Source organism: Leopardus geoffroyi, chromosome A3, assembly GCF_018350155.1.
Source record: "Leopardus geoffroyi isolate Oge1 chromosome A3, O.geoffroyi_Oge1_pat1.0, whole genome shotgun sequence".
NCBI lineage: Eukaryota > Metazoa > Chordata > Mammalia > Carnivora > Felidae > Leopardus > Leopardus geoffroyi.
Window position 1 is genome coordinate 78,561,410 of NC_059336.1, and position 26,516 is coordinate 78,587,925.

The 26,516-nt window shown below is 43.4% G+C and overlaps 1 protein-coding gene across 8 annotated transcripts in view; it reads right to left on the reverse strand.

Moving 5' to 3' along the window:
* Window positions 1–847: 847 nt before the first annotated feature.
* BCL11A (BAF chromatin remodeling complex subunit BCL11A) overlaps window positions 848–26,516 on the reverse strand; it is a 100,718-nt gene continuing 75,049 nt past the window's right edge. For 3 of the 8 annotated variants that reach the window (XM_045446128.1, XM_045446133.1, XM_045446135.1), the window contains 2 exons: window positions 16,568–16,669; window positions 5,958–11,217 (listed from right to left, as the gene is read on the reverse strand). In XM_045446128.1, coding sequence (XP_045302084.1) covers window positions 9,197–11,217; window positions 16,568–16,669 — 2,123 coding nt within the window. In that variant the 3' untranslated portion in view covers window positions 5,958–9,196. Of the gene's footprint in view, window positions 1,357–5,957; window positions 11,218–16,567; window positions 16,670–26,516 lie in introns of those variants that run through there. The other 5 variants (XM_045446129.1, XM_045446134.1, XM_045446136.1 and 2 more) reach the window with 5 other exon arrangements.

Sequence of the window (26,516 nt, forward strand, 5' to 3'; positions counted from 1 at the left end):
AGTTCTATTATTTATAAACCTATTTTAATATGCTATATTGTTTCTAGCTCTCTTCTGGTTCTCCAGGCAATAGGAAACACCAAATTGAGAAAAGTTCTTTGCAAATTAACTGGACCAGAAGGGATTTTTATCACCTGTTTGTAGACCTAACTTATTCGTGTCACTAATTTCCAAGCAATGGACGTCACAATTATAATCGTGTGTTCTGATGTGAACCTCTTTCCTCCTACAATTTTCCCCCTTATAAAATCTGCCCCAAATTTCCTGGTGTTAGTTAATGTAAGTAATAAAGAAGTTTTACGTGTGTTTGTTTGTCTGTATTAAGATATATTTGCCAAAGGTTTGGGAACCTAAAATTGGAATATTTAATAAGCCGCTACTGACATTTATCACCTTCTTTGGGATTTACCACTAACCCAGTGACGTTATCTTTCTTGAGCTAAATTAAAAGACAAATTCAAATCCTGCATGGTAGCCACCAAAAGCATATATTTGAAAAACAGAATTCAGCGTGCCATATTATGCATTATTTAATGGTATGCAAATTATAAGTCAGACAGTTAGGAAAACCACACTTCAGCATTAATAAACAGCAGCACTACTACTACATTAATTATGATATTGCTATGATTTATTCCCAAGTTTTGCATGTTGATTCTCCTTGAAAATTTATGCCATCTGATAAGCAGTAACCTCCTTCCCCTCCTACACCTCCTACCCATTCCTCAAATCTGTTCCTCCTACCCACCCCATGGATGTCTGCAGGAAACGGGTACAGAAATACAAAGTCATAAGCAGCTGCATTGTCTTATAAGCATCAATAATTAAAGAACAAGCAAACACCACCTAAAGCTCCAACATTTATTGTGTCAATGTTAAGCACACTTTTTAAAAGACAACATAGAGTGTATAGAAACAAGGGGTTGGGGGACTCATGCTCGATTCCACAATACAGGTAATTAGGTTGGCTGGTTTCAAAAGGGCCAGGACGTCACTCAGGACAGCGATGGTCCATCGGCCCTCTATATGGGACTGATTCACCGTTCCAATGTGGGTCTGTTTTTTTGCTTTTACTTTTTTTTAAAAAATATAAATAAAATGGCACTGCAGGCCTGGGCAGGAAGGACTCTGCAGGACTCTGTCTTCGCACAACGGCTTCTTGGAGGCTACTGTCGGAAAACATCACAAACTAGCAGGATGACAGGCCACGCAGATGTCGGCTGGGCAGCACGCGTCCACCCCGCCCCGGGGACTTCAAATTTTCTCAGAACTTAAGGGCTCTCGAGCTTCCATCCGAAAACTGCCACACATCTTGAGCTCTCTGGGTACTACGCCGAATGGGGGTGTGTGAAGAACCTAGAAGGAGGTTGGAGACAGAGGAAGGGGAAAAAAAAAAAAAAGTACAGGTGTGACTTGGCCCAGTGATTTTCTGTTCTCTAACTAGCTCTTTAAAATTATAACTTAAATCAACCACAGGTTGAGCCACTGGCATCTTTAAACATGATTTCAAACTCTGTCCCCTCCCCCCAAATCTCTGCCCCCTGAGTACCTTTCCCATGCCTCCCTCCCTGCCTTCCCCGCAGAGGACCCAGACCCGCTACCCGAACCCAATCGTATGGTAGTCCTAATAAACTTGGGACACACCTGGAAGGAAACACTTTCCCTTATGACTGAGAAAACTGAGTAGGAAACAGTCCTTTGGTTGAGGAGAACAGGGGAGGGAGGAGGGAAGGGGGACATTTCCTTAAAATAATAATAAAATTATAAAGAAACAAAAACTCAAAATTGATGTAAAAGCAGCACAACGAAAACATGAAATGTCATCAAGTTCAACGTCAAAGCAGCCAACGATTTACAAGAGGCGAACACATCCCTGAAGAGGAAACCAGAACCCAAAATAGTTGCTCCCAAATTGCACCAAAAACTGCCTGTAGTTTCTTTCAAACATGCAGTTTTCTTTTCTTTTCTTTTTTTTTTTTTTTTCTTTTTGGTAAAGGGGGAAGGCAATGGTGAAGGGAAGAAGGGAGTGGTTATTCTCCTCCGGGGTTCCTCCCTTTGCTGTGTTACATTGACTTGAAGCAGCAGAACTGGGAGTCCGGATGTGCCGAGGAAGAGGGCTACCACTGTGGCATTCCAGGGCTCGTTGCCATGGCGACCCGAAGCAGGGGCCTGGGGCCTCCTCTCCCCCGACTTGGCGCCGCAGGAGGCCCAGGGTCTGGAGCTCAGCTGCTCTCTCGAATGCCCCCTGCGCAGTGGAGACCAGGGCTGAGGGGCCTCCTGTGTCCAGGTGGGCTCTGGGGAACCCCGTTCCCAGTCCAGCCCTGCCACTGTCGTGGAGGCCCCTCTGGCTGATACCCCCATCGAACCCCTTTGTCAGACCTGCTACCAGTATTGAAAGCTCTAACAGACAAAATACGGCCTGGGCATGTACCACGCTCTACGTTATTGAAAAGCACAGCCCCCTATGGGTTTGGCGGGGGGGGGGGGGGGGGGGGGGGGGGGTCCTGCGTTAGAGGAGAGACATTGGGGAAATCGCTTAATTTGCCCTTTCTGCTGAATCACAAGGACCTAATATATATGCTCCCTTTAAGTAGTCTTTGCCACTTTACAGAAAGGAAAAACAGTATTTGGATCAACCGTTGGAGTTGTTCAGGCAAGTTTAGGATCTTGAGTACAAATGACCCAGGTGAACTGTACTGATCTCCTTTCCCCTTTTGGAAGGGAGGAATTAATCGCTTCCCATGACCACAGATGACACTGGGAAATAGAGAGAGAGAGAGAAACAGACCCATCCCCCCTAAAGGCTGATTCACTGGCCATGTGTTTTACTCAATGAAACAGAGGGCTAATGGGATAACAAGATGACAGCAAGGAAAAGTGCACACCCAACAACCCATGTCTACAATTTGTAGCTAGAGCAGCCCTGGAATAAACGTCCAGAATCCCAATTCTGGCTGTGTGTTCTGATGTCCGTTGCTCTAAACATGGGTTCATTTAGTTTTAATTGGGAAAGCGGCAGGGCCTTAGGAGACACTTAGGAAAATTTGCTAAGTGCCTCGTGCCTGTTAAAAAGTTAACGGTCTTTTAAAAAATATTTTTCCAAGCAGGTTTAAAGAACACTGACAATCCCATCCTCACACTGGCAAAATTCCCACATTTCTTTCGTTTCTTTCTCTCTTTTTTTTTTTTTTTTTTAAATGGGAAGTTGTCTGAAAAAGAAAAGAGAATGGGATGGGTACATTCTTGAACACACCAGGCCCAGGGACGATGGAGTAACAGAATCTTAATGAAGAGAACACGACTACAACACAGTCCTAAGAACTCATGTTAGTGTGTGCACGCGCGGAGCAGGGGAAAGAGGTAGAAAGAAAGAAAGAAAGAAAGAAAGAAAGAAAGAAAGAAAACACCGTATTTCCTCCCTCTCACTCTGAGAGTAAAGTGTTCGAAGCAGGACAGGATGGGGCCTGAGGCTCCTCAACTCCTTTTCAGGAAAGCCTGAAATATCCCAGCACCTTTGAACAAACTTTTAGTGTCTGTGAATAAACCTCCTCATTTCCTTATTTCTCCAAATGAAACGATATCTAACTCCCACTGCCACTGCCTTTCAAATCCTCACTTCCAGCATCATGAACATATACAGTATGGACTTATTACACACACAAAAATGGTATTTAAATAAACAGTTCTAGCACAGAATGCCCTGGGAAAAACTCAACTACTCCACACTTCCTGCCATGGCTGGTACAAATGAAGAAACAAGTGTTCACCCCACTTCTTAGCCACCTTTGCAATGATTTGGCTTCGGTCCTTTTGTAGGGTCCTAAACAAAGAGAAGATAGGAAATGGTCTCAGGATGGGGAGAGCCCACGCACTGGGAGGGTTTCTAAGTTAAAATCTGTGAGAAATAGTATTTGCTGTACTCCTGTTTATTATGAAGCTGTTCTCAAAATGAAGATAAAAAGGAACATTGACGCGTTAAGAGTTCAGGTGGGTAAAGAACATTGCATCAACACATCTGGGGTGTCGCATAAACTTGAGAATTCTGAAAACTGTTAATATCCTTAGCATTTCCTCATTTAAAAAAAAATCTCGAATTCATCCTCTGTTGGAAATGTTTTTTGTTATTTTGCATTAAGATTTTTAATTTGGGGGTTCCAGATACAGATGTCAGTTATAAGTTATATTTTTATTGCCTAGATTTTCATGCTCGTATTGTTCACTCAGCTTCAGAAATCATATTTTATAAGAGGGCTTCAATAAGCCAGGAGACTGAGTACCCTGAAGAACGTGTCTCCCGATAAATTTATTTAACTTTGGGACCATGTAAATCAAACATAATCTGTGATTTATCACCACATGTTTGCACCCCTCCCCATTCCCCATTTGATTTAAGAAATTTGAACATACAAGTAAGTATACAGTATCTACCATTAATTCTGTCTGTCAGGATGCAAAACCTAATTATGCTAAGAGCATCATATATTGAAAAATTAAAATGAACACTGTATATAAAACTTGCACAGCTGCACTCATAGCTCCTAATAAAAGAGTAATAGGGACACACAGTGGTTTTATGGACATTTAATACGGTGGAGCAGAAGTCACCACATCGCAAACTGGCATGGCACTGGAGAATATTTCTATCTTGAATAGCATTCTGGATTCAGTTGTGAAGTAACCTAATTCAAAACACAAATATCTCCTCTCAGGTCACTGCCAATTATCAAGTTCTGCGAGATACATCCATCTGATCCCAGCCCCTGTACCCAACCCCAAATCTTCTCTCTCGGGATTCCTCTCTGCCTCCACTCTCTGCTTCCCACCCAAACTGGCTTTAAAAAAAATACACCTACTTTCTGTGTATTTTAGAAGGATAAAACTATTCCTGTCTCAGATAAAAGGCATTACATGAAAAGGCCACCTCACAGGCACCAGGGCATAAGAACTGAGCAACGAAAATGCTACCACAAGAAGACAACAGAACGGCTTTTGTTTTGGTTTTTACAAAAAGAAGAACAACGTTGTATCCATTCATCTACACTGGGAACAGGGAGACAGTATCACAGAAGTATGTGTTTTAATAAAGCAAATAGATGCTGCAGCATGCAGTATTTGTAAAACTGACAACACAGATTTCTAAGGAGGGGTTTTTATCATGGACCTAACTTGCTTTTCAAAGGCTATGTTTCATTTCATAAATCTGTTGGTTGGGCAAAAGATCACTGAAGCATATTCCCCCCTCTCATTTGCTACCAGTCAGGAAGACACTATAAAAAGTTCTAAAAGATCTGTCCCATCTCTGGTCCCTAAGATCACACGATCACAAGGCAAACCACCATATATCTCAGGAAATCAGTGGCTGATTCCACAGATTTGCCAAATCTGGCTGAACTACTGGTTACTTCTCTCTCTCTCTCTTTCGTTAACATGATGCCTTTGTTTCTGGATATTTATGGAGGGGGGAGGGTGATGTTATTTTTGGTATGAAGAAAGACTCATATGGAAATGAAAGAGCTAACTTTTTAAAAAATCTTTTTTTACATTATGTTCTAAGATAGGGCAGGGGAGGGAGAATAGAAAAGAACTTTCAGACAACAAGAACAGCAAAAAATCCAAAGGAAACAAAAGTTTAAGATGCTATTACCAGTCAATTTTTCATTTATATCTAGATGGATTATTGTTAAGACATGAAGGGAAAGTTTTTAACATCAGACTGAAAACACTTTCCATTTCTTGAAAATTATTCTAGAACTATAAAATCTAAAAACTATTTCCATGTTTTGAGATATGTCTATTTTAATATAGTAAGCACTTTATGTTCCTTTAGGGTATAATGCACGCATCAAAATGCCCATAGAAATAATCCTGAAAAAGACTGACTGGCCTTCTCTTAAAACCTGTTATTTTCTTGAAAGTAATTTACAGAGTGTGTCAAATGAGGACACAAGAAGCTTACATTGTGTACTTTAATTTTTTTTATTTTTTTCAATAAAGGGACAAAATGGGTGTATGAACAGGTTAATGCAGACAACTGCCAAAAAAACACAGACAGTGGTTTTTCCAATAGAACTTAACAAAGACCAGAAACAAATACAATAAAAAGCCAGGTTGTAATGACCTTTGGTCATCCAAATAAAAAAAAAAAATAAAAACAAAGAAAAATAAAAGATCAAATTAAGTGCCTCTGTTTTGAACAGGGCACATAAGCAATAATAAATAGTGACTCCCATAGTAAAAGATAAAATTTCAAGTTACGACAAACAGCTTTCATTACAGGAATAGAAAAGGCCAATAACAAAATATTCTGCATTGCCATTTACAAAAAAGTATTGACTAAAGCGGGCTTTCTCTTTAATATGCTTTGCATATGAAATTCTTTCCAATCTAAATATAAAGCACCATTTAGTTTTTGGCAATGAAAAAAACTGCAAAACATTGTTTTTGTTTTTTTTTTTCCTTTTTTTTTCTTTCTTTCTTTTACTGCATATGAAGGTAAGATGCTGGAATGTAGGGTGATAGAAGGAAAGGGACAAAAAGCACACTACATAACAAACCAACGTTATTAGCTTGCAGTACTGCATACAGTATGGCAGCAGGAAAAAGGAACGAAAAAGGATATGTACAACCCCTATGACAGCCATCCGTGTGACATTCTAGCAGGCTCCCCCAAACCGCCATTATATGGCTTCTCATCTGTACAATGTCACACTTTTTTGTTTGTCTCTCTTTTTTTTTTTTTTTTTGAAGCATACAAATAATTTGCACTATATTATCCTGCCAAATTAAAAAAATATACTGTGGCAGCCTGTCTTTTTTTTTTTTCCACTACCAAAAAAGGTACATTGATACCTTTTAAGAGAACAAGCAACAATTAAAAATACAAGCTTCAATATAAATACTATAGTGCCTAACACTAGATGAACATTTAATTCAAATACCATTCTAGAAATACAGAAAAAAGACCATAAATGTGTTTTAGCATAGGAATCAACATGAGTGTGCATTTTCCTATATTTAAGTACTATATAATCTTAAACCTTTCCCCAATGTATGTTTTTTTTTTTTTTACAACCTGAAGAGCGGTGTGTATCCAAGGCATAGAATTTCCACTACCATTTTTAAATGGATAACAAGTCTTGTAACACCACCAAGACAATGGAACCCTAAAATGCAGTTCCCCCCTAAACATAATGAAGTGTTTTTTAAAAAAATTTTTTTTCTTAACATTTATATTTAAAAAAGTTTTGTACAAAAAAATCCTTGCACTGTAGAAGCGAAAGCAATCATTCATTTCTATGTTAAGTGTATTCTGTTTTCCATTCACAGCGCTTGCAATGTTGAGTCCGAGTAAGTAAGCTCATTAGTCAAGTAAATGGCTGGCAAAGTTTTTTTTTTTTTTAGTTTTTTTTTTTTAAAAATGCTCATCAATGAGATTGTGTTCAATTTTTTTTTTTTTCAGCATTCTTGCAACTTTTCCCTTAAGTATAGACCTGTAAACTGGGAAAATTGTACAGTGCACTTAATTGTCCTATCTGAGCAGGTTTATTTTATACTCAACCTCTGTATCTCTGATTAGAGAAAAGATACAGATATTACAGGCAGAGTCAAGTGCTATTTGAACACCAACTGGGGCAGATGCTAGCTTAATAAAAAAGAAAAAATTAAAAAAATAAAATAAAAACAATGAATCCTCTTCCATGTTAACACAAATAGCACACAGTGTATGGAAAAGAAATGAAGTACAACTTTTAGGGAGCACAGACATATATACTGCTACTCTTAAAATTCTTTCTCTTCTTTTTTAAGAATGTCACATTTAAACACAAGTCTTAAGAATTCATAGTTAATCATCATTGTATCAATATTAGCTTATACACCTGTTCTAGTTTAAAATGGCAAATAGTACCACGTTGTGCTAAAAGATCACGTATTTTCTTCCTCTGTTACCCTCCTGTCAAACCTTATTGTCAGTCTCTTCTTTTTCATATGGTCTACGAGGTCTTAAAGTTTATCATTTGATTGTCCCTTCGACAACCAAGTAGATCTGGATCTATTTCTTTTGGTGCCAGAATTTTTTGAACAGACATTATTTAAGTTATCTTCATAAAATGAATTCCTTACTAATGTATTTAATTGTATTCCGGGGCTTTTGCACGTTGCACATTCAATTTAATCATCATTTAAAAAAAAAAATAAAACTTTGGGCAAAACAGCCCATTTCTTTTAAGCTCTCACCAGGAGCAAAATAGCGTTTATACTGGTATAATCAGTTTTGCTTATAAGATTAAACTAAAGGGAAAATGATGATTAACTAGGACATAGTGGGTCATATTTTTAGGTAGCCATTGTTGTGAGAAATACAATATAGAATTATATGCTAGGTCCTAAGATTTCTTACCTCACCCAATGCTGAATTAAGCTATAAGTTTATAACAAGTAGAAAGAACCATCAACGTGGTTTTAATAGATCCAAGGCACTCATATTTTAAAACCAAATGATAGAATAAACTTGTTTTGTTTTTCTGTTAAAATTTGTCAATTCAAGGCCTTTTTTTTTTCCTCTCCAATTGATACATTTAACCCTCTAGAGACAGACATTTAGCTCATAGAGATTTTCTTTCAGTGCTGTCTATTCTGCCTTTAGAGGGTTAACCCAAAGACTGTTTTTCCTCCTCACGTTATAAAATAAAACTGTACATGATATGTATTACAGAATGTATGCAGCATGGTCTTTTTCTCTCTCTCTCTCTTTTTCTCTCAGAACGGAACTGGAAACAGCAACATGTTTGCTCAGCAACGAATCGGGGACAATTTAAAATAGCCATAACATACCATACATGCTGTCTAAGTTTAAAAAAAAAAAACATACACAACATGTAAATTATTGCACAAGAGAAAGGCTCAAAGTTTGCGTAAAATGCAATAGTATTGCCCCATACAGATCATGCATTCAAACGGTGAGAACATAAAGGAAAAAAAGAAAAAGAAAAAAAGAAAAAGAAAAAAAAAAAACAGGTGTGCTGGTGACAAGCACTCTCATATTCTTAGCTTCCGTTACTTCTGTTTGTTTGTTTGTTTAATCACATGGGACTAGAAAAAAATCCTACAGGGAGTGGGGCTGGAGGGCGATGGGGAAGGGGGGGTGGTGAAAAAAGGAGGTGTCAGGTGGGAGTGAGGGAGGGGTATTAATATACCTCTATTCAGTTTTTATATCATTATTCAACACTCGATCACTGTGCCATTTTTTCATGTGTTTCTCCAGGGTACTGTACACGCTAAAAGGCATCTTACAAATTTCACATTTGTAAACGTCCTTCCCCACCTGGCCATGCGTTTTCATGTGCCTGGTGAGCTTGCTACTCTGGGCACAGGCATAGTTGCACAGCTCGCATTTATAAGGCCTTTCGCCCGTGTGGCTTCTCCTGTGGACAGTGAGATTGCTACAGTTCTTGAAGACTTTCCCACAGTACTCACAAGTGTCGCTGCGTCTGCCCTCTTTTGAGCTGGGCCTGCCCGGGCCCGGACCACTAATATGGGGCGTGCTCCCTCCACTTCCCGTGCCGCTGCGCCCCGAGATCCCTCCGTCCAGCTCCCCGGGCGGCGTGGAGAAGCGCAAGCTCCCGTTCTCCGAGGAGTGCTCCGACGAGGAGGCGAAAGGCGATTGTCTGGAGTCTCCGAAGCTAAGGAAGGGATCTTTGAGCTGCCTGGAGGCCGCGTAGCCAGCGAGCCACTGCGAGTACACGTTCTCCGTGTTGGGCATCGCGGCCGGGGGCAAGTCGAACTCCTTCTCGAGCTTGATGCGCTTGGAGAAGGGGCTCAGCGAGCTGGGGCTGCCCAGCAGCAGCTTTTTGGACAGGCCCCCCGAGGCCGACTCGCCCGGGGAGCAGCCGCGGCCGTTAACAGTGCCATCGTCTATGCGGTCCGACTCGCCGGCCACCGAGTCTTCGTCGCAAGTGTCCCTGTGGCCCTCGGCCTCGGCCAGGTGGCCGCGCTTGTGTTTCTCGCCCAGGACCTGGTGGAAGGCCTCGCTGAAGTGCTGCATGGAGCTGAGCACCATGCCCTGCATGACATCAGGCAGGGCGCGGCCCTCGTCGCCCACGCCCACCACCGCGCCCCGCGAGCTGTTCTCGTGGTGGCGCGCCGCCTCCAGGCTCAGCCCGAAGCCGTAGTCCACCCTCTCGCTCTCCGTCAGCTCCTCCTCCTCCTCTTCCTCCTCTTCTTCCTCTTCCTCGTCGTCCTCCTCTTCCTCCTCGTCCCCATTCTCCGGGATCAGGTTGGGGTCGTTCTCGCTCTTGAACTTGGCCACCACAGACTTGAGCGCGCTGCTGGCGCTGCCCACCAGGTCGCTGGTGCCGGGTTCCGGGGAGCTGGCGGTGGAGAGGCCGTCGTCGGACTTGACCGTCATGGGGGATGACTTGTGCATGTGCGTCTTCATGTGGCGCTTCAGCTTGCTGGCCTGCGTGCACGCGTGGTCGCACAGGTTGCACTTGTAGGGCTTCTCGCCCGTGTGGCTGCGCCGGTGCACCACGAGGTTGCTCTGAAATTTGAACGTCTTGCCGCAGAACTCGCATGACTTGGACTTGACCGGGGGCTGGGAGGGAGGAGGGGCGGATTGCAGAGGAGGGAGGGGGGGCGTCGCCAGGAAGGGTGGCTTGCTACCTGGCTGGAATGGTTGCAGTAACCTTTGCATAGGGCTGGGCCGGCCTGGGGACAGCGGTGGGCTAGACGTGTTCCCTGCCAGCTCTCTAAGTCTCCTAGAGAAATCCATGGCGGGAGGCTCCATAGCCATTGGATTCAACCGCAGCACCCTGTCAAAGGCACTCGGGTGATGGGTGGCCAGGGCCATCTCTTCCGCCCCCAGGCGCTCTATGCGGTGGGGGTCCAAGTGATGTCTCGGTGGTGGACTAAACAGGGGGGGAGTGGGTGGAAAGCGCCCTTCTGCCAGGCCGGAAGCCTCTCTCGATACTGATCCTGGTATTCTTAGCAGGTTAAAGGGGTTATTGTCTGCAATATGAATCCCATGGAGAGGTGGCTGGGAAGGACATTCTGCACCTAGTCCTGAAGGGATACCAACCCGCGGGGTCAGGGGACTTCCGTGTTCGCTTTCTAAGTAGATTCTTAATCCATGAGTGTTCTGTGCGTGTTGCAAGAGAAACCATGCACTGGTGAATGGCTGTTTGCAAGTTGTACATGTGTAGCTGCTGGGCTCATCTTTACCTGCAAAATAATACAACACCAACATCAATGTTTAATCGCGGAGGAGGACGTTAGCAATTGCTTATTTATGGTTCACCTCCAGCCTTCCCTACCCCCAGCCCTCCACCCCACAGGCCTAAGCCCTCACTGATCTATAATATTCCCTGTGCCTAGAATTGGTGCCTGGTTCATCTGGTGGCTGGTGCCCAATAAATATTTGTCGAATCGGTCTTTCTGCCATTTCATTCCGTTCTAAGAATTTTAAATCCGATCTCCAAAGCAGAAAAATCTGCACCAATTCAAGCTTGAGAATGAGGATCCCTACATTCTAAGGAAGCTCAGCAAACCTCTTCTGAACTCTCCAATCTGTCACCAGCTGTGGTTTGGGGCAAGCTATTTCATCTCTGTGCCTCTGTTTCCTCATTTGTTAAGTGAGGGCCTTGGACAAGGTGACCTAAGGGAAACTTTTCTGCTTCCTAAATCCCATCGTTCTATTCTCCCCTGGGTGGCAGGTGAACTTTCTAAATAGGCAATCATTTCATTGGGATATCAAAAAAGAGAAGGTCAACTCGTTACAATTCTCTATGGCTCTGGAGATGCTTTTAATCTTAGCCTGAAACACACTAATTGTTGATATTGTTAAAAATGGGAAGGTACTCCTAAAATAATTCCAAGGAAGAGAGACTAGCAACATTCTCACATCCTAGCCTTGTGTGAGGATCAGTGAGTCCCAATCCTGGTTCCACAACACCCTATGGGGACTCCCATTTTTATCTCAAGGGATGTTGCAAAAAATCTCAAAAGAGAAATTTAATTTGGACTTAACCAACAGGCCGTATCAAATCTTTAGGAGTTGTTCCCCCAGTCAAACAAATGCAAGTCTGGAGAAGTTAGGAGGAGCGGCTGGTGCCAACTTAAGCAGACACAGCATCCTAGTTTAAGAACAGTTAAAGCAGCCAGCACCATGACGGGCAGCAGGCTGAGAAATGCTACACTATCCTCCTCCTCATTATTTTGAGAGGCTAACAACGAGAACCAAATTATACAACATCCTGCGCCCTCGGCTGAGCCTCAGCTCCAGTTGAGAAAGAAACAGAAAGATACAGTTCAGCTAGTCAACTCTTTGGCCAGTAGCCAAGCCGTCTGGAGAGGGGCCCTGCTTAAGTCACATTATTTCTCTCTCGCTGAAAAGAACCCGAGAGTGGTAAATGCCACTTTGGCAAAGAGGGGGCCAGCTTGACTTCACGATCATTCATTTTTGGAGATAGCTAAATTAAAAAAAAAAAAAAAATTTATATATATATATATACATATATATACACACACACACACACACACACATACACCAAGGGACTAACTAACAGTTTACCAGTCAACTACAGCATTAAAAAGGGCCCAAATATTGGTGGCCAAAGGACAAGGTTGAGGAAAAAATAGATGAACTTCCCAGGGATTCTCAAAAAGCCAGTGCATAAAGTACAAATGAGAAATAAACTTTAGCCAGTCTTTTAAAAGGGGGGACTAGAGGAGTCGCTTAAGGCCCCAGCTAGTATTTGTCAGTAACTTTTTTAAAAGCAAAAAAAAATCCACCATGGAGCTAAAGAGTGGGAATGAGGAATTAATCAATTACGACGATTCCTCCATTTAGCAAGTCAGAAAGAAAAGCTGGCAGGGTCTTCTCAGGAGCCCCAACACTTGCATTCCCAAACAAGCCAGCCTTGCTCAGAGCACTTGTCTGAATAATGGACTCCCTGCCCTGACCTTGTGATTTACTTTACAATGCATTTATAATCTCACTCAATATATCCCACTCCTGGGTAAATCTCTTTAACAAGATTAGATGATAAGATACCAAAATTAGGTTTCCAACATTTGCCTAATGTGGAGGGAGGGAAAAAAAAAAGGCAGAAAGATTTTGAAAGAAAACGCTGACATTAGTATCACATTATCTGCCTATTTTTGTTTGCCTCCTTTCTTCAAAGGGAAATAAAAAGCATCATTGAGAGTATTTTCATAAATTTTTTGTTGTTGTTGAACAATGACTTGGGTTCTAAATAGGCAGGGAAAAAACCTATCTGGTTCCAACTAACATGACCCTCTGTGGCTTTCTCCTTTGCCTCTCTAGGACTCTGTGTTATTATCATACATTTAGCCTGACAATCCGGATTGGGTAAGTAAAGAGGAGATTTGTCAGCTGAAACAAGTCCTTAACACTTTCACCACTCCAAATGCCTTAAAATCATATTTTCGCTTATGATATCCTACTGAATCCCAGGACTGGACCCATAATTAGCAATCTGGTTTTGCATGCACGTTGACCACGGCTACGGATCAGTGCCAAAATGTGCACAGCCCTGCATCAAGGGTCTCACCTGTATCCTTTCCAAAAGGCTTAAACAAGCAAAGTCCATTTTATTTTGCTGCTCTGAACTTCCTAAAATTTTGTTTTCAGAGCCAGTGATGTGATAGTGTTACACTATGTTCACACTGTGCTGTTACCCTCCCCTCTCAGACATCAGGTCAGAGAAGATAGCATTTTATCTTATAATGAGCATACAACATACAGTTTTCACTATTGCATTTTAGTATTCCTATCAACTAGATATTCTAGATCATGAGGGCAGCTAGTGTAATCATAATGTCAATGAGAAGGGCTGTTACGATTGAGACTAAAGATTACATCAAAAGAGCTGCTTTGAAACTGGTAATTATTACCAGTCCACTAATAGCAAATGATGCATTACAGTTTCACCATATAATCTGTATTTCACTCAGCTCATGCCAGTGCACCATATTATATTACAGTGCGCACAGATTCTCAATTCCTAAACTGCAGTCATCAATAAATGTGTTACTTGCCATAATTTGTGAAATTACTTTGTTCATAACATCTTTGATGGTTTAGAAAGACCAGAATTGATTTCCTGCGTGGCAAAATTAGGGCTACATTGATTTATTGACGTGTAAAATATAATAATATTCTTCATTTACTCTGACGAAAATCAACTTCTCAATTTGAGAGCCTCATTGGGCATTCACGGGAATTGTTTCGATTTAGAGCAATAAACTGAGTCCTGGCCCCAAGCATAGGAACTCCAGGCATCAAATAGTTAAAATCAGCCATTAGTTCACCTACCAGCTTTTATTTTATTTCATTTTGTTGTATGGGAAGGAATAACCCCATTTTTAGTTTGTCACCAATGCTAAAGAGTCATGTGATCTAAGCCTCAGGATTGAGAAAAACAAGGAAGTCTGACACCAGAGGCCTGGCTCTACTATTTGCCAGCTTACGGGCTCTGAGACACTTAATTTCTTTGAGCCTTAGGTTTCCTATCTGCAAAATGAGCATAAAAACAGTACCTTACAGAATTGTGAGGTTCAAATGACAGACGTGTATAAAAGCCATTTGTAAACTACCAGGTCCAAGGTGAATGTGAGTTTTCATTACTCCCAGGCTTGATTAGTTACCTAGCATGATGACTGACCAGGTTGTACACCCAGAAAGGCTTCCAGAAGAAGGCTGGAATCCAGAATCTAGAATCCAGGCCTCAGGCCAAAGGGAGGGAGGTCCTGGCTAGAGGGTGGCAGGAGGGGCCATTTTAAGGCCCATGACTGTGGTCCACCAGCAGGGATGCCACAGGGAAGTGCTAAGTGCTCAGTGCTCTGAAAGCCAAGGGCAGCTGGTTAAGGCAGCTGAGTGGCCTGGGGGTCAGCTCTGCTGAATGCTTTCTGGAACTCCACAACCCATTTCCACATACCTTGTCGGGTCACTCCTAAACTGGTCCTGCCAGCATGGGCACCAGCAAACTAGGTACCCTCCCTTTGCAGGAAGAGGGGGAGAAGACATGGATTCTGCAGCAGGCTCCTAGTTTCCCACCCCTGCCCTCAGGAGGGTCAGCGGAAGAGGCAGAGACCTTGAACTGATTCCCAGGCCAGCAGCCCTTGGCCACTCAGCTCCACCCTCCTCTCTGCTGCCCTACTCCCTTCTCATCCCTTTCCTCCAAGGGGGTGGCTCTGTTCCCACAGCCCAGTGCGGGGCCCCAGGCACCCCCAGCAAAAGGAGGAGAGCTCTCCCCACCCAGCCAGCATGTAGGGACTCGAAACCGTGAGTCCAACCCCCTAAACTCTGCAATCGGTGACCTAACCCAGGCTTAGGCCCAGCTTCGTGTTGGGGAGGGGATGGCAGAAGAGGTGCTTTTAACCCCTGCACCGCCCAGCCCTCAGGACTTGAGGACTTGTGAAATTCACACAATAACTCTTTGTTACCTAGGATTACCTAGGAGTTGACAAAATAAACAACTGGCTTCAAATTTGGTCTCAGGGCGCATGCCCTGCCCTGCAGGCAGACACCATTCACAAGATGGCTGGGTGTACTTTATCTCTCCCATCTAAAACCAGGTCCCCTGTATGGCTGAACTCCCCACCATTATGCTCTTCTTTATGTTCTTTCTTTTCTTCTTTCCACAACAGGTAACCTTGCACTGACTTTCGAAATAAAAATTAATTCCTTAAATAAAAATGAGGTAGGTGTCACACTTCTTTTTTTTTTTTTTTTTTTTCCTTGAACCTGCTTTCTTATGTTTGGGGCAGAATCGACCCCTACCCCCACCCAACTTTTTAGCCATGCATGACTCATATCATTTATTACTACACAGAAAAGCAAACTGTATTACCTTCTAGAACAACATCTTTCAAAAACATTTTCATAAACATATAAATCTGAATTTCATAAAAAGATAAAAGTCGGTTTGCACACATAAGCGGATGGTGTTAATGGTGGTGATGGCGGTGGTAGTGGTATCTTTGAATTTAAGCAACAATGCTGTGCATTTTTCTCTAAAACTAGGAGAAAAACACGTAGAAATCGTCTGTGTGTGCACATATATAACACGCCATGTATATATACAAATATACCATGTTTAAATACACATGTAAATGCATCTATAACATGCATGAGAATAACTGTAGAGTAACTCTAAACTGACCTCTTTTGATTCTGGCCTCTGCTAACAGGTACGCCATGGAATACACTCAAAGTCCTAAATGAGGCCATGGAAGTGAATGTCCAGCAATAAAATGGGCCCTGGACACACAGAGATCTATGGTCACCAGCTGTGGAGCCAGGTTAAGACCCTGGGGAGGAGACCCACAGGGATGAGCTACTGTCAGCTCCATGGGAATGACACAAAAAAGAGGAGGGGGTTGAGTGGAGCAGGGAGAGGGTGCCAAGTGAGTAATGGAATAGTACATATGTGGATGTCAATCTATTTTGGAAGTAACTCCTTTCAGTACTTAAAAAGTAAGGGTAATTTCCAGAAACTCTCATCTCTATACACATGGACATTTGTAGAAGAAATAATGCTCAACTTACAAATACCCTGCGGGGTATATTCTGCACTCATCCCGGGCGTGGGGATTAGAGCTCCATGTGCAGAACGAGGGGAGGAGAGGCCCCTCCAGTGCAGAAGTTTATCTGTGAAAGAAACCCAAAATCAAGCACCAAAGCTATAAACAATGTGCATCGTAAACCACAGGATATCACATTTCAATTCCATTAAAATAGATTAACATCATTACAACAGCCTTGCAGATAGTTAACAGGCCCAAGGCCTATATCAAAAAAATAAATAAAAAAACAAAACAAAACCCAAAAAAACTGTGATGAAGTTATTTCCACAATTTTGTTTTGTTTTTGATTTTAGTCTTTTTCAACAAAACAGAAGGGGTTTGTTTTTGGCGAGGGTGGGGGAGTCTTTGGTTCCTTTGCTTGATTGTTATTGTTTATTGTCTTATAATAAGAGATATGTAAATAGCAAGGGGGAAATTGGCAATATTATGGGGTAGACTGGTAAAATGGAGGGATTTATCTGCAAGGCTGGTTTACATGCATACATTTACTTTACTTGACACGCCCAAGCAAAAAACAATATGTACTTCAGATAGCACCTCCAAAGACAGGGAAATCTTAGACATTCGGGACTTGGTTGGGCCACACTCTAGAATCCCATCAGCAAAATACCCCATATAGACATGGCTTCTTACAACACAAAGTAGTGGAGAATAAATACTAGACTTCTAGGGTTACGATAACTTTGGCCAGGTCCCCATCTTCAGGGTGAGGAATTCCACTATTAAATAACAAGGATAGACCAGCGTTCTGATAATAGCAGCACCCAGAAAAAGTGGCCCACCTTCTCCCTTCTACTGCATTTTGTTGCACTCTGGTGAGGAGAAATGACTTCTCACACTAATAAACATAATACTAGCAATAAATCAAGCATTTCTAGCTCTGAGACTTCGGTGAAAAAGGAAATGTTTGGTTTGTGCAACCTGGGGATTATATGGTTTGTGTGGTAAATTCCTAGTTTTTCCAAGTCCACCTTGAGCTAACCAAGCATGTAGAGGTCAACCTTGAGACAGAGGGTAGGATAGATGGAGCAGGAGATACCCAGCGTGTTCTAGAGGCCTGGAGTTTGTGATGATTGGGGGAGGAGGGAGAGAAGAAAAACAGACTTTGATGGTGAGTAAACAGAGTATGTTTTCCATTAGCTTAATATTAAGAGCACTTGAAAGTGTTGTTGTTATACTCTAGGATAGCAGGTCCCAAGTGTAAAATACATCCTGTTCTCCTTATATAGATTCACATTGCCAAGAACAGCCAGGGCAGTCAGCACAAGGTTTCCTTTCATGAGAAGCATGGTGGGTAACAATGGCATATTGCTCATGGAAGCTCTTATGCTCTGTTGTTAAGCTATGTTGTTACCAGGCCTGCAAAGGGAGGCTGCTGTGGAGGCCCTGCCTAGCCTGAGTCCATCTACACAGGCATGTCCTTCTCTCCAGCCCCAAACAGAATTAATGACACAAAATGAACCAGCAAAAGTGCAAAGACTGGACTTAAAAAACAAGCACGTCTTCAGTTGACTGTGTATATTACAAACAGGGTATTGAGAGTATAGGGCAAAAGTAACTACAGATTTAGTCATTGTGTTTTTCAACAAGAAATCTGAGAATCCATTTTTGCACTTGTTTTCGTCTTAGCCATTTCAGAAGTTGGTTTGTCACCAAGACTGAGATCCTTTTCTTAGAGACCCACACAACTGAGGTAACTCCGTAACCCTAGCAGAAATGCGACAACGGACTTGGACACCTGCACAGGGACAGTCTGATTTTAAATTCCCTGCCATTTAGTCTGAGAGGAGAAGCTGAGGTGCCTTGATAGGCCTCCAGCAAGAAATGAGAGGAATGTTAACCTAACCGAGGCCTGACCACTTGCATTTATGTCTGGTTGGTAACCATGTCTACACATGGCTGAGTTTCCAGGGGCCCTGTGGGGAAGTGGGCCAGGCCACATGGCAAAGCAAGGGCTCTTCGAGGAGACTATCTGGGTATCTGGTACCATGACCTGTTTTTGGTTTTTGAATTGTGAAAAACTTTCAAGATCATCAGGTCTACGCCTTCATTTTACACATGGAGAAACTGAGGGCTTCTGAAATTAAGTGACTAGCCCACAAGCTATGTTGATAGGTAACCACAAAGTGAAGATCAGAATTACTCTCCGGCATCCCACCAGTGCTCTTTCCTGGGAGATCCATCTATCTCCTCCCCCTGGTTCCTGCCCAAGGAGTGACAGTTAAGAGGCGCTCATTGACCCATTAGGAGAAACAACTTCTCATTGCAACCTCTCGGGAGGGAGTCCAACCCAGGGGTGTTGAGTGGGCCTTTCAAAGGGTCCAAATGAACTGACTTGGTTTCAAAATTGGAAAACAACAACACCTGACCTGCTTCCTGAGCCTCTTGGCTCTCCCCCCTCCCCACCCCCCCACCCCCCCCCCCACACACTGTTTTCACCCACTACCTCTGCTTCCCCTGCAGAATTTGGCCGGCTGAAGAGGGACACACCCCTTCCTATCAGCTTAACAAGCTATTGACATTGTCTTTCTGAGAGACTCATACTTGAATTTCTCTCCCTCCAGGAAGACTGTCAAAGCACAGGCAATGGGGAACCCCAGCTGATTCTGCAGCCTCTGCACACATTCTCCTTGGTAAGTTGTCGACATTCCCACAGGAACTGGAAATGCTAAGTTGTTAATAGCCTCCCTAGGGTTTAACTTCTTGCGATGATGCTTTCAGTGATTTCATCATGTTTTAGGCAAAGTCTCACAATTAATGCTTTGAAGCATCACACTCAAGGAGCATCTCTACCCGCCTGCCTCCCCCCCCCCCCCTTTGAGGGCCTTTTCTCTCCATTTCCCCCAGGGAGTGGTGGGTTCAGGTAGCTGGCTGGAAAGTGGGAAATCTAGTTCTGCTCTCTTTTGTTTCCTTGGTGGTTCTCTTAGGGCAGCCTCAGGCCCAGCATCAGCACAGCACATCAGCATGGCTTGGAGCTTGTTGGAAACACAAATTCTCAGACTTACTGAATAAAAACCTGGAGGTGGGAGACATGCAGCAATCTATGTTTAACAAGTCCCCCAGGTGGTTTGAGGACACAGCCCAGTTTAAGACAATGCTGTCTTGGGGTAAGAGGAGGCACGGAAGCTGGAAGCATGTTCCGCTGGCAGAGAGCCAGATTGGCGATGAGACTTTTGTCCCTTCTGAGATTCACCTCTTTCAGGACAAGAACTGTCCAAAACAGAGCAAGCCCAGGACATCCCTAAGAATCCCTTCATGTGGAATTCCAACCTCCCTCACTGACAGGGCAGGGAACAGACCCAGGCAAGTACGGGGCGCTCTTTGCACTAGACAACATCCAAACCAGTTTATGTCAGACAGATGGTGTCCTCACCACTTTCATAAAAGCTGAAATGTTTGAGGAAGCAGCTGTGGCACACTGCATGGGTGGGGTAAACCTGGCCTCTGTTTCCCTGTCTGGGCTCACAAATGTGATGTGTTGCCCTCTTCTGGATCAGTCTTTTCAAATGCCTGTGCTCTTCTGGTGAAAGGTGTTTTAACCTGTTCTGTTTCATAAAGGTCTCTCTAGACCCAGCATCTCCACTTGGGTATCTCCTCAGAAATGCCTTATGCATTATTAGGTTGCAATGTTTCCTGACACCTGAATGAAAAAGAATGAATCTTATTTTTTCAGGTCTCATTAAAAACCTGCAGTAAATCAGGAATGGTTTTGGTTTAAGGTTATACACTGGTCACTTTACATTTCTATATACAGTGGGGTACCGACTTTTGATGCAGAGCTCTCTAAGCTGGGTGGGATGTCCCTGGAATTTAAGGTCCTTGAGTCAAGTTTTAGGCTTCCTCAAGAACATCTCAAAGACTCCTTTATTATTGACATGCTGTTTGTTTCTGAAATTAATCACTGGGTATGTAATGCAGCCACATTAGAGTCTTTCTCATCGACAAGTAATACTGCTGATCTACACATGTGCCGAAACAGCTAAGCACAAAGCATCATTTCCAACACACTTAGAGACTGTTCTGGGTGCCCAACTTTTTTCAGGTATTAAATCCCCAGGCCTCTCTAGAGGAGAACACTGACATATAGGTGTTTGATGTTTCCTGAAATGTATATAGGTGTATATATATTTCCTTTCTTAAACATATGTTTTTAGAAAACTTCCCTGTTTTTCCAATTAGATAGGGCACAAAAGGAGTACAACTGTCCCCAAGTGGAACGGGTCACCTGGAAAGCCATAACCTCCCATTCACTCTGGGTCTTCAAGAAAAGAACGAATGATCCTTCCCGCCGTAATGGGGAAGGATCTCTATATTGATGATATAGGCCAAAATAAAGGACCCTGACACTCTTTTCCAGCTCCAAGATCCTCAAATCCCCTCTTCCCCAGGCAGTAGCCAACTTACAGAATACACTTAAAACACATCCTGAAAGTTTGTACAGTTTCCTGAATGAACCAATTCCAATTTTATCACTATTATTGGATCCAAATCACAAAAATAACGAGTGCAGCTAGTCTGGGATACAGGCTTCTTTAACCGGAAAGCAAGTCCACCAAATGCCCTTCTAGCTCTTAACCCTCCCTTTACAATAGATACCAGCGCCTCTCTCTCTGATTCTGTCTTAACACAGTATTATACAGCAAACATTAGCTATGCCTATGTCTTGAGTCATGTCAATCTAAACTGAAAATGTGCCAGCTTTATCATTGCTAACAGACTTCTTAATTAACCTTCTGATATTGTCAAAATTGCATTCCCTTTTGTTCTAGAAAATGAGCATTTAAATAAGCATTTTTTTCCATCGTTTTTTTTTTTGTTTTGTTTTGTTTTGTTTTGTTTTACTAGCTATGGTTTTACCATATTGTGATGCTCTTTAAAAAGTGTATCTTGGGGCACCTGGGTGGCTCAGTCGGTTAAGCGTCCAACTTCGGCTCAGGTCATGACCTCGCGGTCCGTGAGTTCGAGCCCCGCGTTGGACTCTGTGCTGACAGCTCAGAGCCCGGAGCCTGTTTCCGATTCTGTGTCTCCCTCTCTCTCTGACCCTCCCCCGTTCATGCTCTGTCTCTCTCTCAAAAATAAAATAAACGTTAAAAAAAATTTTTTTAAAGTGTATCTTGTACAGATGAAAGCAAGCAAGAATTCTGGAGATATCACACTTAACAAAACTTCTTTGCTGAAATTTGCTCATGATCTCTATATTCCTTAATCCTTCGTCGGTGACTCTAATTTCATCAATCACTCACTTAAAAATTCTTTTTCTTTTTTGACCAATTCTATTCTCTCATAACCTTGATTATCTAAAAACTAATTTCACCTTTTGAGTTCTCCTAGAAATTCACTCTGTAAAGGGAGGAGAGATGACACCTTTCATGCCCCTTTATCTATAAAAATGCAAAAAATGCAAGCCACCAATCTGTCAGGCCTAAACAAAATTTTCTGCAATCTGTGTCTTTAACTTAAGCAAAGCATGTAATTCAAAAAGGGAGAGAGAGAGAGAGAGAGAGCTTAGTTTTCTGAAGAATAACTAAACCAAAGACATTGTGTTCCATCTTTGTGTTGAAATGCAGATTTCCCACTAAAAGGCAAATCCTTCATTTCAAAAAGGTTGAATAGGATGGTACTTTAAAAAAAAGAATTCCAGCTGGTTAAATTTAGGGTGTTGAAAAAAGTGCGCTCCAATAATATTCTTTGGCTCTGGGCCCAAAGTATTTTCACTTGATTGTGAATTAGATAAATTTTTATTACACTTTAAGCTTTTGCCTTATAATGGTGGAACTAATCAAGGAGACTGGAAGGGCAACTCTATAAAGACAAATTGTCTTAGGACAGATTTTTTTTTCTTTGTTTAACTGTGTACCTCACTATGCAAAATGTGTTATTCAGGTTAATGCCATTCATTCACTCTTTCATGTGTTGATTCAACAACTATTTACTGAGGGCCTGTAATGCCCAGAGCAATGGGCCAGCATCTGGGGGTAACACAAAGAAAACCCAGACAGACTTGCCAGTAAAGCCCTCAACGAGGCAGAGAAGAGAAGGCCTGGACACAAATTGCTCTCCTCCAATGCAGAAAGTGTGTCATGAGAGAGGCACAGATAAGCCGCTATGAAAATTCAAAGGAAGAGAAATTACTTCCACTTGAAAGGCAGGAGAGCGGCTTTCAGGAAGAGGTAACTTATGAACTGCACCTGGAAAGCCAAGAGGAAGGACTTTCCAGACAAAAGCAAAAGCAGGTACAGATGCTCAGAGGAGCAAAGGCCAAGGTGTGCACATAGCAAATGGGGGCCCAACAGGTAGTTACATTTAAATCAAAATATTGTACACCGATTCCTTTAGTTGACAACGGAGGATGTGTTCGTCTAAATAAACCCTCTGAGGACGTCTGTGAAGTCCTCAGCTTTCATAAGTTCCTATTTTCAAATATCACATTTTCTTAAAATAAGGGACATAGCCATGCGGATGCTTGAGAAACTCTTTATGCAAGTTCATCCGTCCTGTTTTGCTTCTCCCCCACCTCCATTTTTGTGCCCTGATGAATGGTGGGTGGTCTGCTGAAGCAGGATTCAGTGTGTTTTATTCCTCTGAGTCAGACAAACAAGTGTTGATAGCCACATTCTTCTTTGCAATATTGCCTCCCTGGCTTAAATAATCTATTTCAGATGTATCATTGCCAGTTTCAGATGGGCTTGTACTTGCTGACACATTCTCAACAAATGACTGTGCAAGAAATGTGCAGATTTTCCTACACTGCTTTGTCTCTTCAGTCATCAACTTGACCTGCCCTCCAAATTTCCCCCCTTTCTTCTCTTCAAAGCCATGGGTAAGGCGGGGCTACCCTCACCCCTCCTCTGAGTCCTAATGTGAGGATTTTGTTTGTGTGTGGTGGGGTGTGCGTGACTGTGAGAGTATATGCGTGAGTATACGAGTGTGTGTGTGTGTGTGTGTGTGCGCGTGTGTGCAGGTGCACGCATGCACCTGCACACACATGCATGTTTGCCTCTACCTGGGGTCTTTTTCAGGTAGAATTTGGGAGAATTTGGGAACGATGCCCATGCCCAATGCATTCCCCTATAAACACCACTGACCCTCACTCTCCAGACTCTTTTCCTTTAGGATGTCAGGGACTCGCGCCTTTGGAGAGGCTGCTGGCACAAAGTCAGGAATCCAGATTCTTCAGTCCCAACTCTGCCACGCACCAGCTGTGCATGACCTTGAGTAAATCCCTTCCCCTTTCTGACCCTAAGTTTTCTCATCCTTAAAAAGAGAAGACTGGATCAGATGCATGATGACTTCTCCCTCCTGTTTCCCATGCCAGTCAAAGTCTCCTTGAGACCAGATATGGAACAGGAGTTTGGGATGCAGTTAAGAGACCTGGTAGGGGCCATCTTAAAAGCCGGCCAGGATGGGCCTGTGCCCCAGTGACCTTGCAGGGACTAGGATGAACCTCCAGGCCAGTGTGGGTGGGTCCAGCTGCCAGGCTAATTCTTAGACTCAGAAAGTAGGCCCTGGTGGTGGATTTCAACTTCCTGGGGCACAATCTTGCAAATCTCACCTGTCTGAGCTTCAAGGAGGAAACCAAGGCAGGTCCAGAGCCAAAGAGACTGAAGGTCACAGAGGACCAGGAAGAAAGTTTCCACAAACTCAGGCTAAATGTCAAGGGAAAAGGTCTCTGCTGTCTGTGCCAGAAGGCCAGTGGCAAAGCTCGGCCTCATGCCAGAGCCTGGCACCCACGGGGCTCTAAGGAAGGCCAGAGTCCTCTCCAGGCCACCTCAAACCAGGGTGGCAAGGCCCCAGTGTCCTGTGATCCCTGCCCTCAACCAACTTGAAAGGTTCCTGGAAAGCCATGTGTAAAGTGAGTTTCTGTAAACTGAATCACATTTGCTAACCAACATCATTTCAGAGATGTTTCATCACCCTTCCAGGCCTATCGAAAATTGGCAGGGCTTCTAACATTTTACCTTTTAAGTGCTTCTTCCTCCACCCCCTCCCCAACCTCTCTGTCAAGTAGTTAATGATCTGTAAACAAACACTTTAAATTCAGTGGGGGAGCTCACTATTTAAAGGAACCCTGTGGCGAAACCTTTTGAAAAGTTAACAATCTTTCTGTAATGTGAAAAATCACCCTCTAATTTATCAGTTGCCATTGATGAGATTTCGTGCGTTTTGGGGCTTTCTTAAGGTGGGGCTCAACTGCAATACCTTTGTGGTTAGAAGGGGGCAGATAAAAAGAAGCTGTTCTGAGTTTGTTTCCACCACCCCAACTGTCCAGCCTCACGCAAATATATTCACAGATAGCACTCACGCCCCGCTACCCATAGGAGAAATGAAGAAAAGGGTGGAAAATCATAGTCCCAGACACCCAGAAAGCCTTGAAAACCATGCACTTGAGTTTCTCCTGGCTTAAGTATTAGATGCCTGAGGGGAGGAAAAGGCATCTGGGGTATAAAGATGGATCCAATGAGACTGACCGTTTGCTTAGCAAACATTTAATTCTGATGACACCAGCCAGAGCAGAGGACTGGTCTATCAAAGCCAACAGAACACACAACTCCCAAATTACTCTGAAGAGGCCACCCCGAACCTTTTCATCGGTGTCAGCTCATGACAAATGTAATTTATGCCTCTATACCACCATTTCATGAGTCTCAAGCAAATACCAGAATAAATTTAAGCAAACCCAAGCTTGGCACTTATCAGGAGATCCCTGACGTTTTCAGGTGTTCTTGGGTGTTGCAGGGTGGGGCAGAGGTGCTGCTGGAGAGACAAGGGAGGGGAGAGGCATGGTTGACCACCCAGGGAGCTGGAGAGTCTTCTGGTCTTATCTTCCAGAACTGATCTGTGCAACCATTCAAGGGAAAAGGGCCCCAAAGAACAGGCAGCCCCGGGAAGGCCGTGTCAGGCCTCCAAACCCAGCCCCTTCTTAAGGAAGTATATCCTGGCCTCTCTGGAGATGTTCCTCTTCTTCCCAAAGCATCCTCCTCACATTCTGGCCCCACAGTGGTCCTGCGGATGAGGGAAGGTATTATCCTCACCTCCCCAGCGAGGACACAGTAGATGTCAAAAGCATCCTGTTGCAGGTCGTGAAGGCAGGGCTGGGAGTCAGAGTCCAGTCTACCTTCCTGGGCACTAAGTATGGCCCTCATCACCACTCACTTCAGGAACCCTCAAGGTGAGCCAAGGCAGAGTGTGTTGTCTAGACACAAGTCTTTTTTTTTTTTTTTTTTTTTTTTTTTTTAGCATTTATTCATTTTTTGAGAGGCAGAGAGAGACAGTATGAGCCAGGAAAGGACAGAGGGAGAGGGAGACACAGAATCTGAAGCAGGCTCCAGGCTCCCAGCTGTCAGCACAGAGCCCGATGCGGGGCTCGAACTCATGAACAGTGAGATCATGACCTGAGCCGAAGTCGGACACTCAACCAACTGAGCCACCCAGGCGCCCTTAGACACAAATCTCTATGCCATTCACAGGCAATCACTTGCCTTCCTGGGACTATAAAGTGGTGTGTGCATGCATCTGAGGCAGTGGGGAAGGCAGACTCTGCAGGCCAAACGCTCTGCGACAATCTTGGCCAAGGGATCCTTAGAACCAGAATTGGCCATTCTCCAGAATGAAAACCTGTTATGTCCTATGGTTAATACAGAAGTGCTCGGAAATTGTGAGAACTAATTTAAGACTTCAAAGCTCTACAAACGAAAAAAAAAAAAAAAAATGGTCTAGCAGGTCAGGCTCTGACATTTCTTCGGGAACAAAACTAGGCTGCCCTCTCGCCTGAGGTGAGATTGAATCAAGGGTTCTGGTCCTGTGAGGCCAGGCCTCATCCCAAGGCAGCCAGTCCTTTCAGAAACAGGCCTCTGCCCGCCCACAAGCTCTTCCGACTTCTGCTACTGTCTCCCCAGTCCCTCAGCACCTTC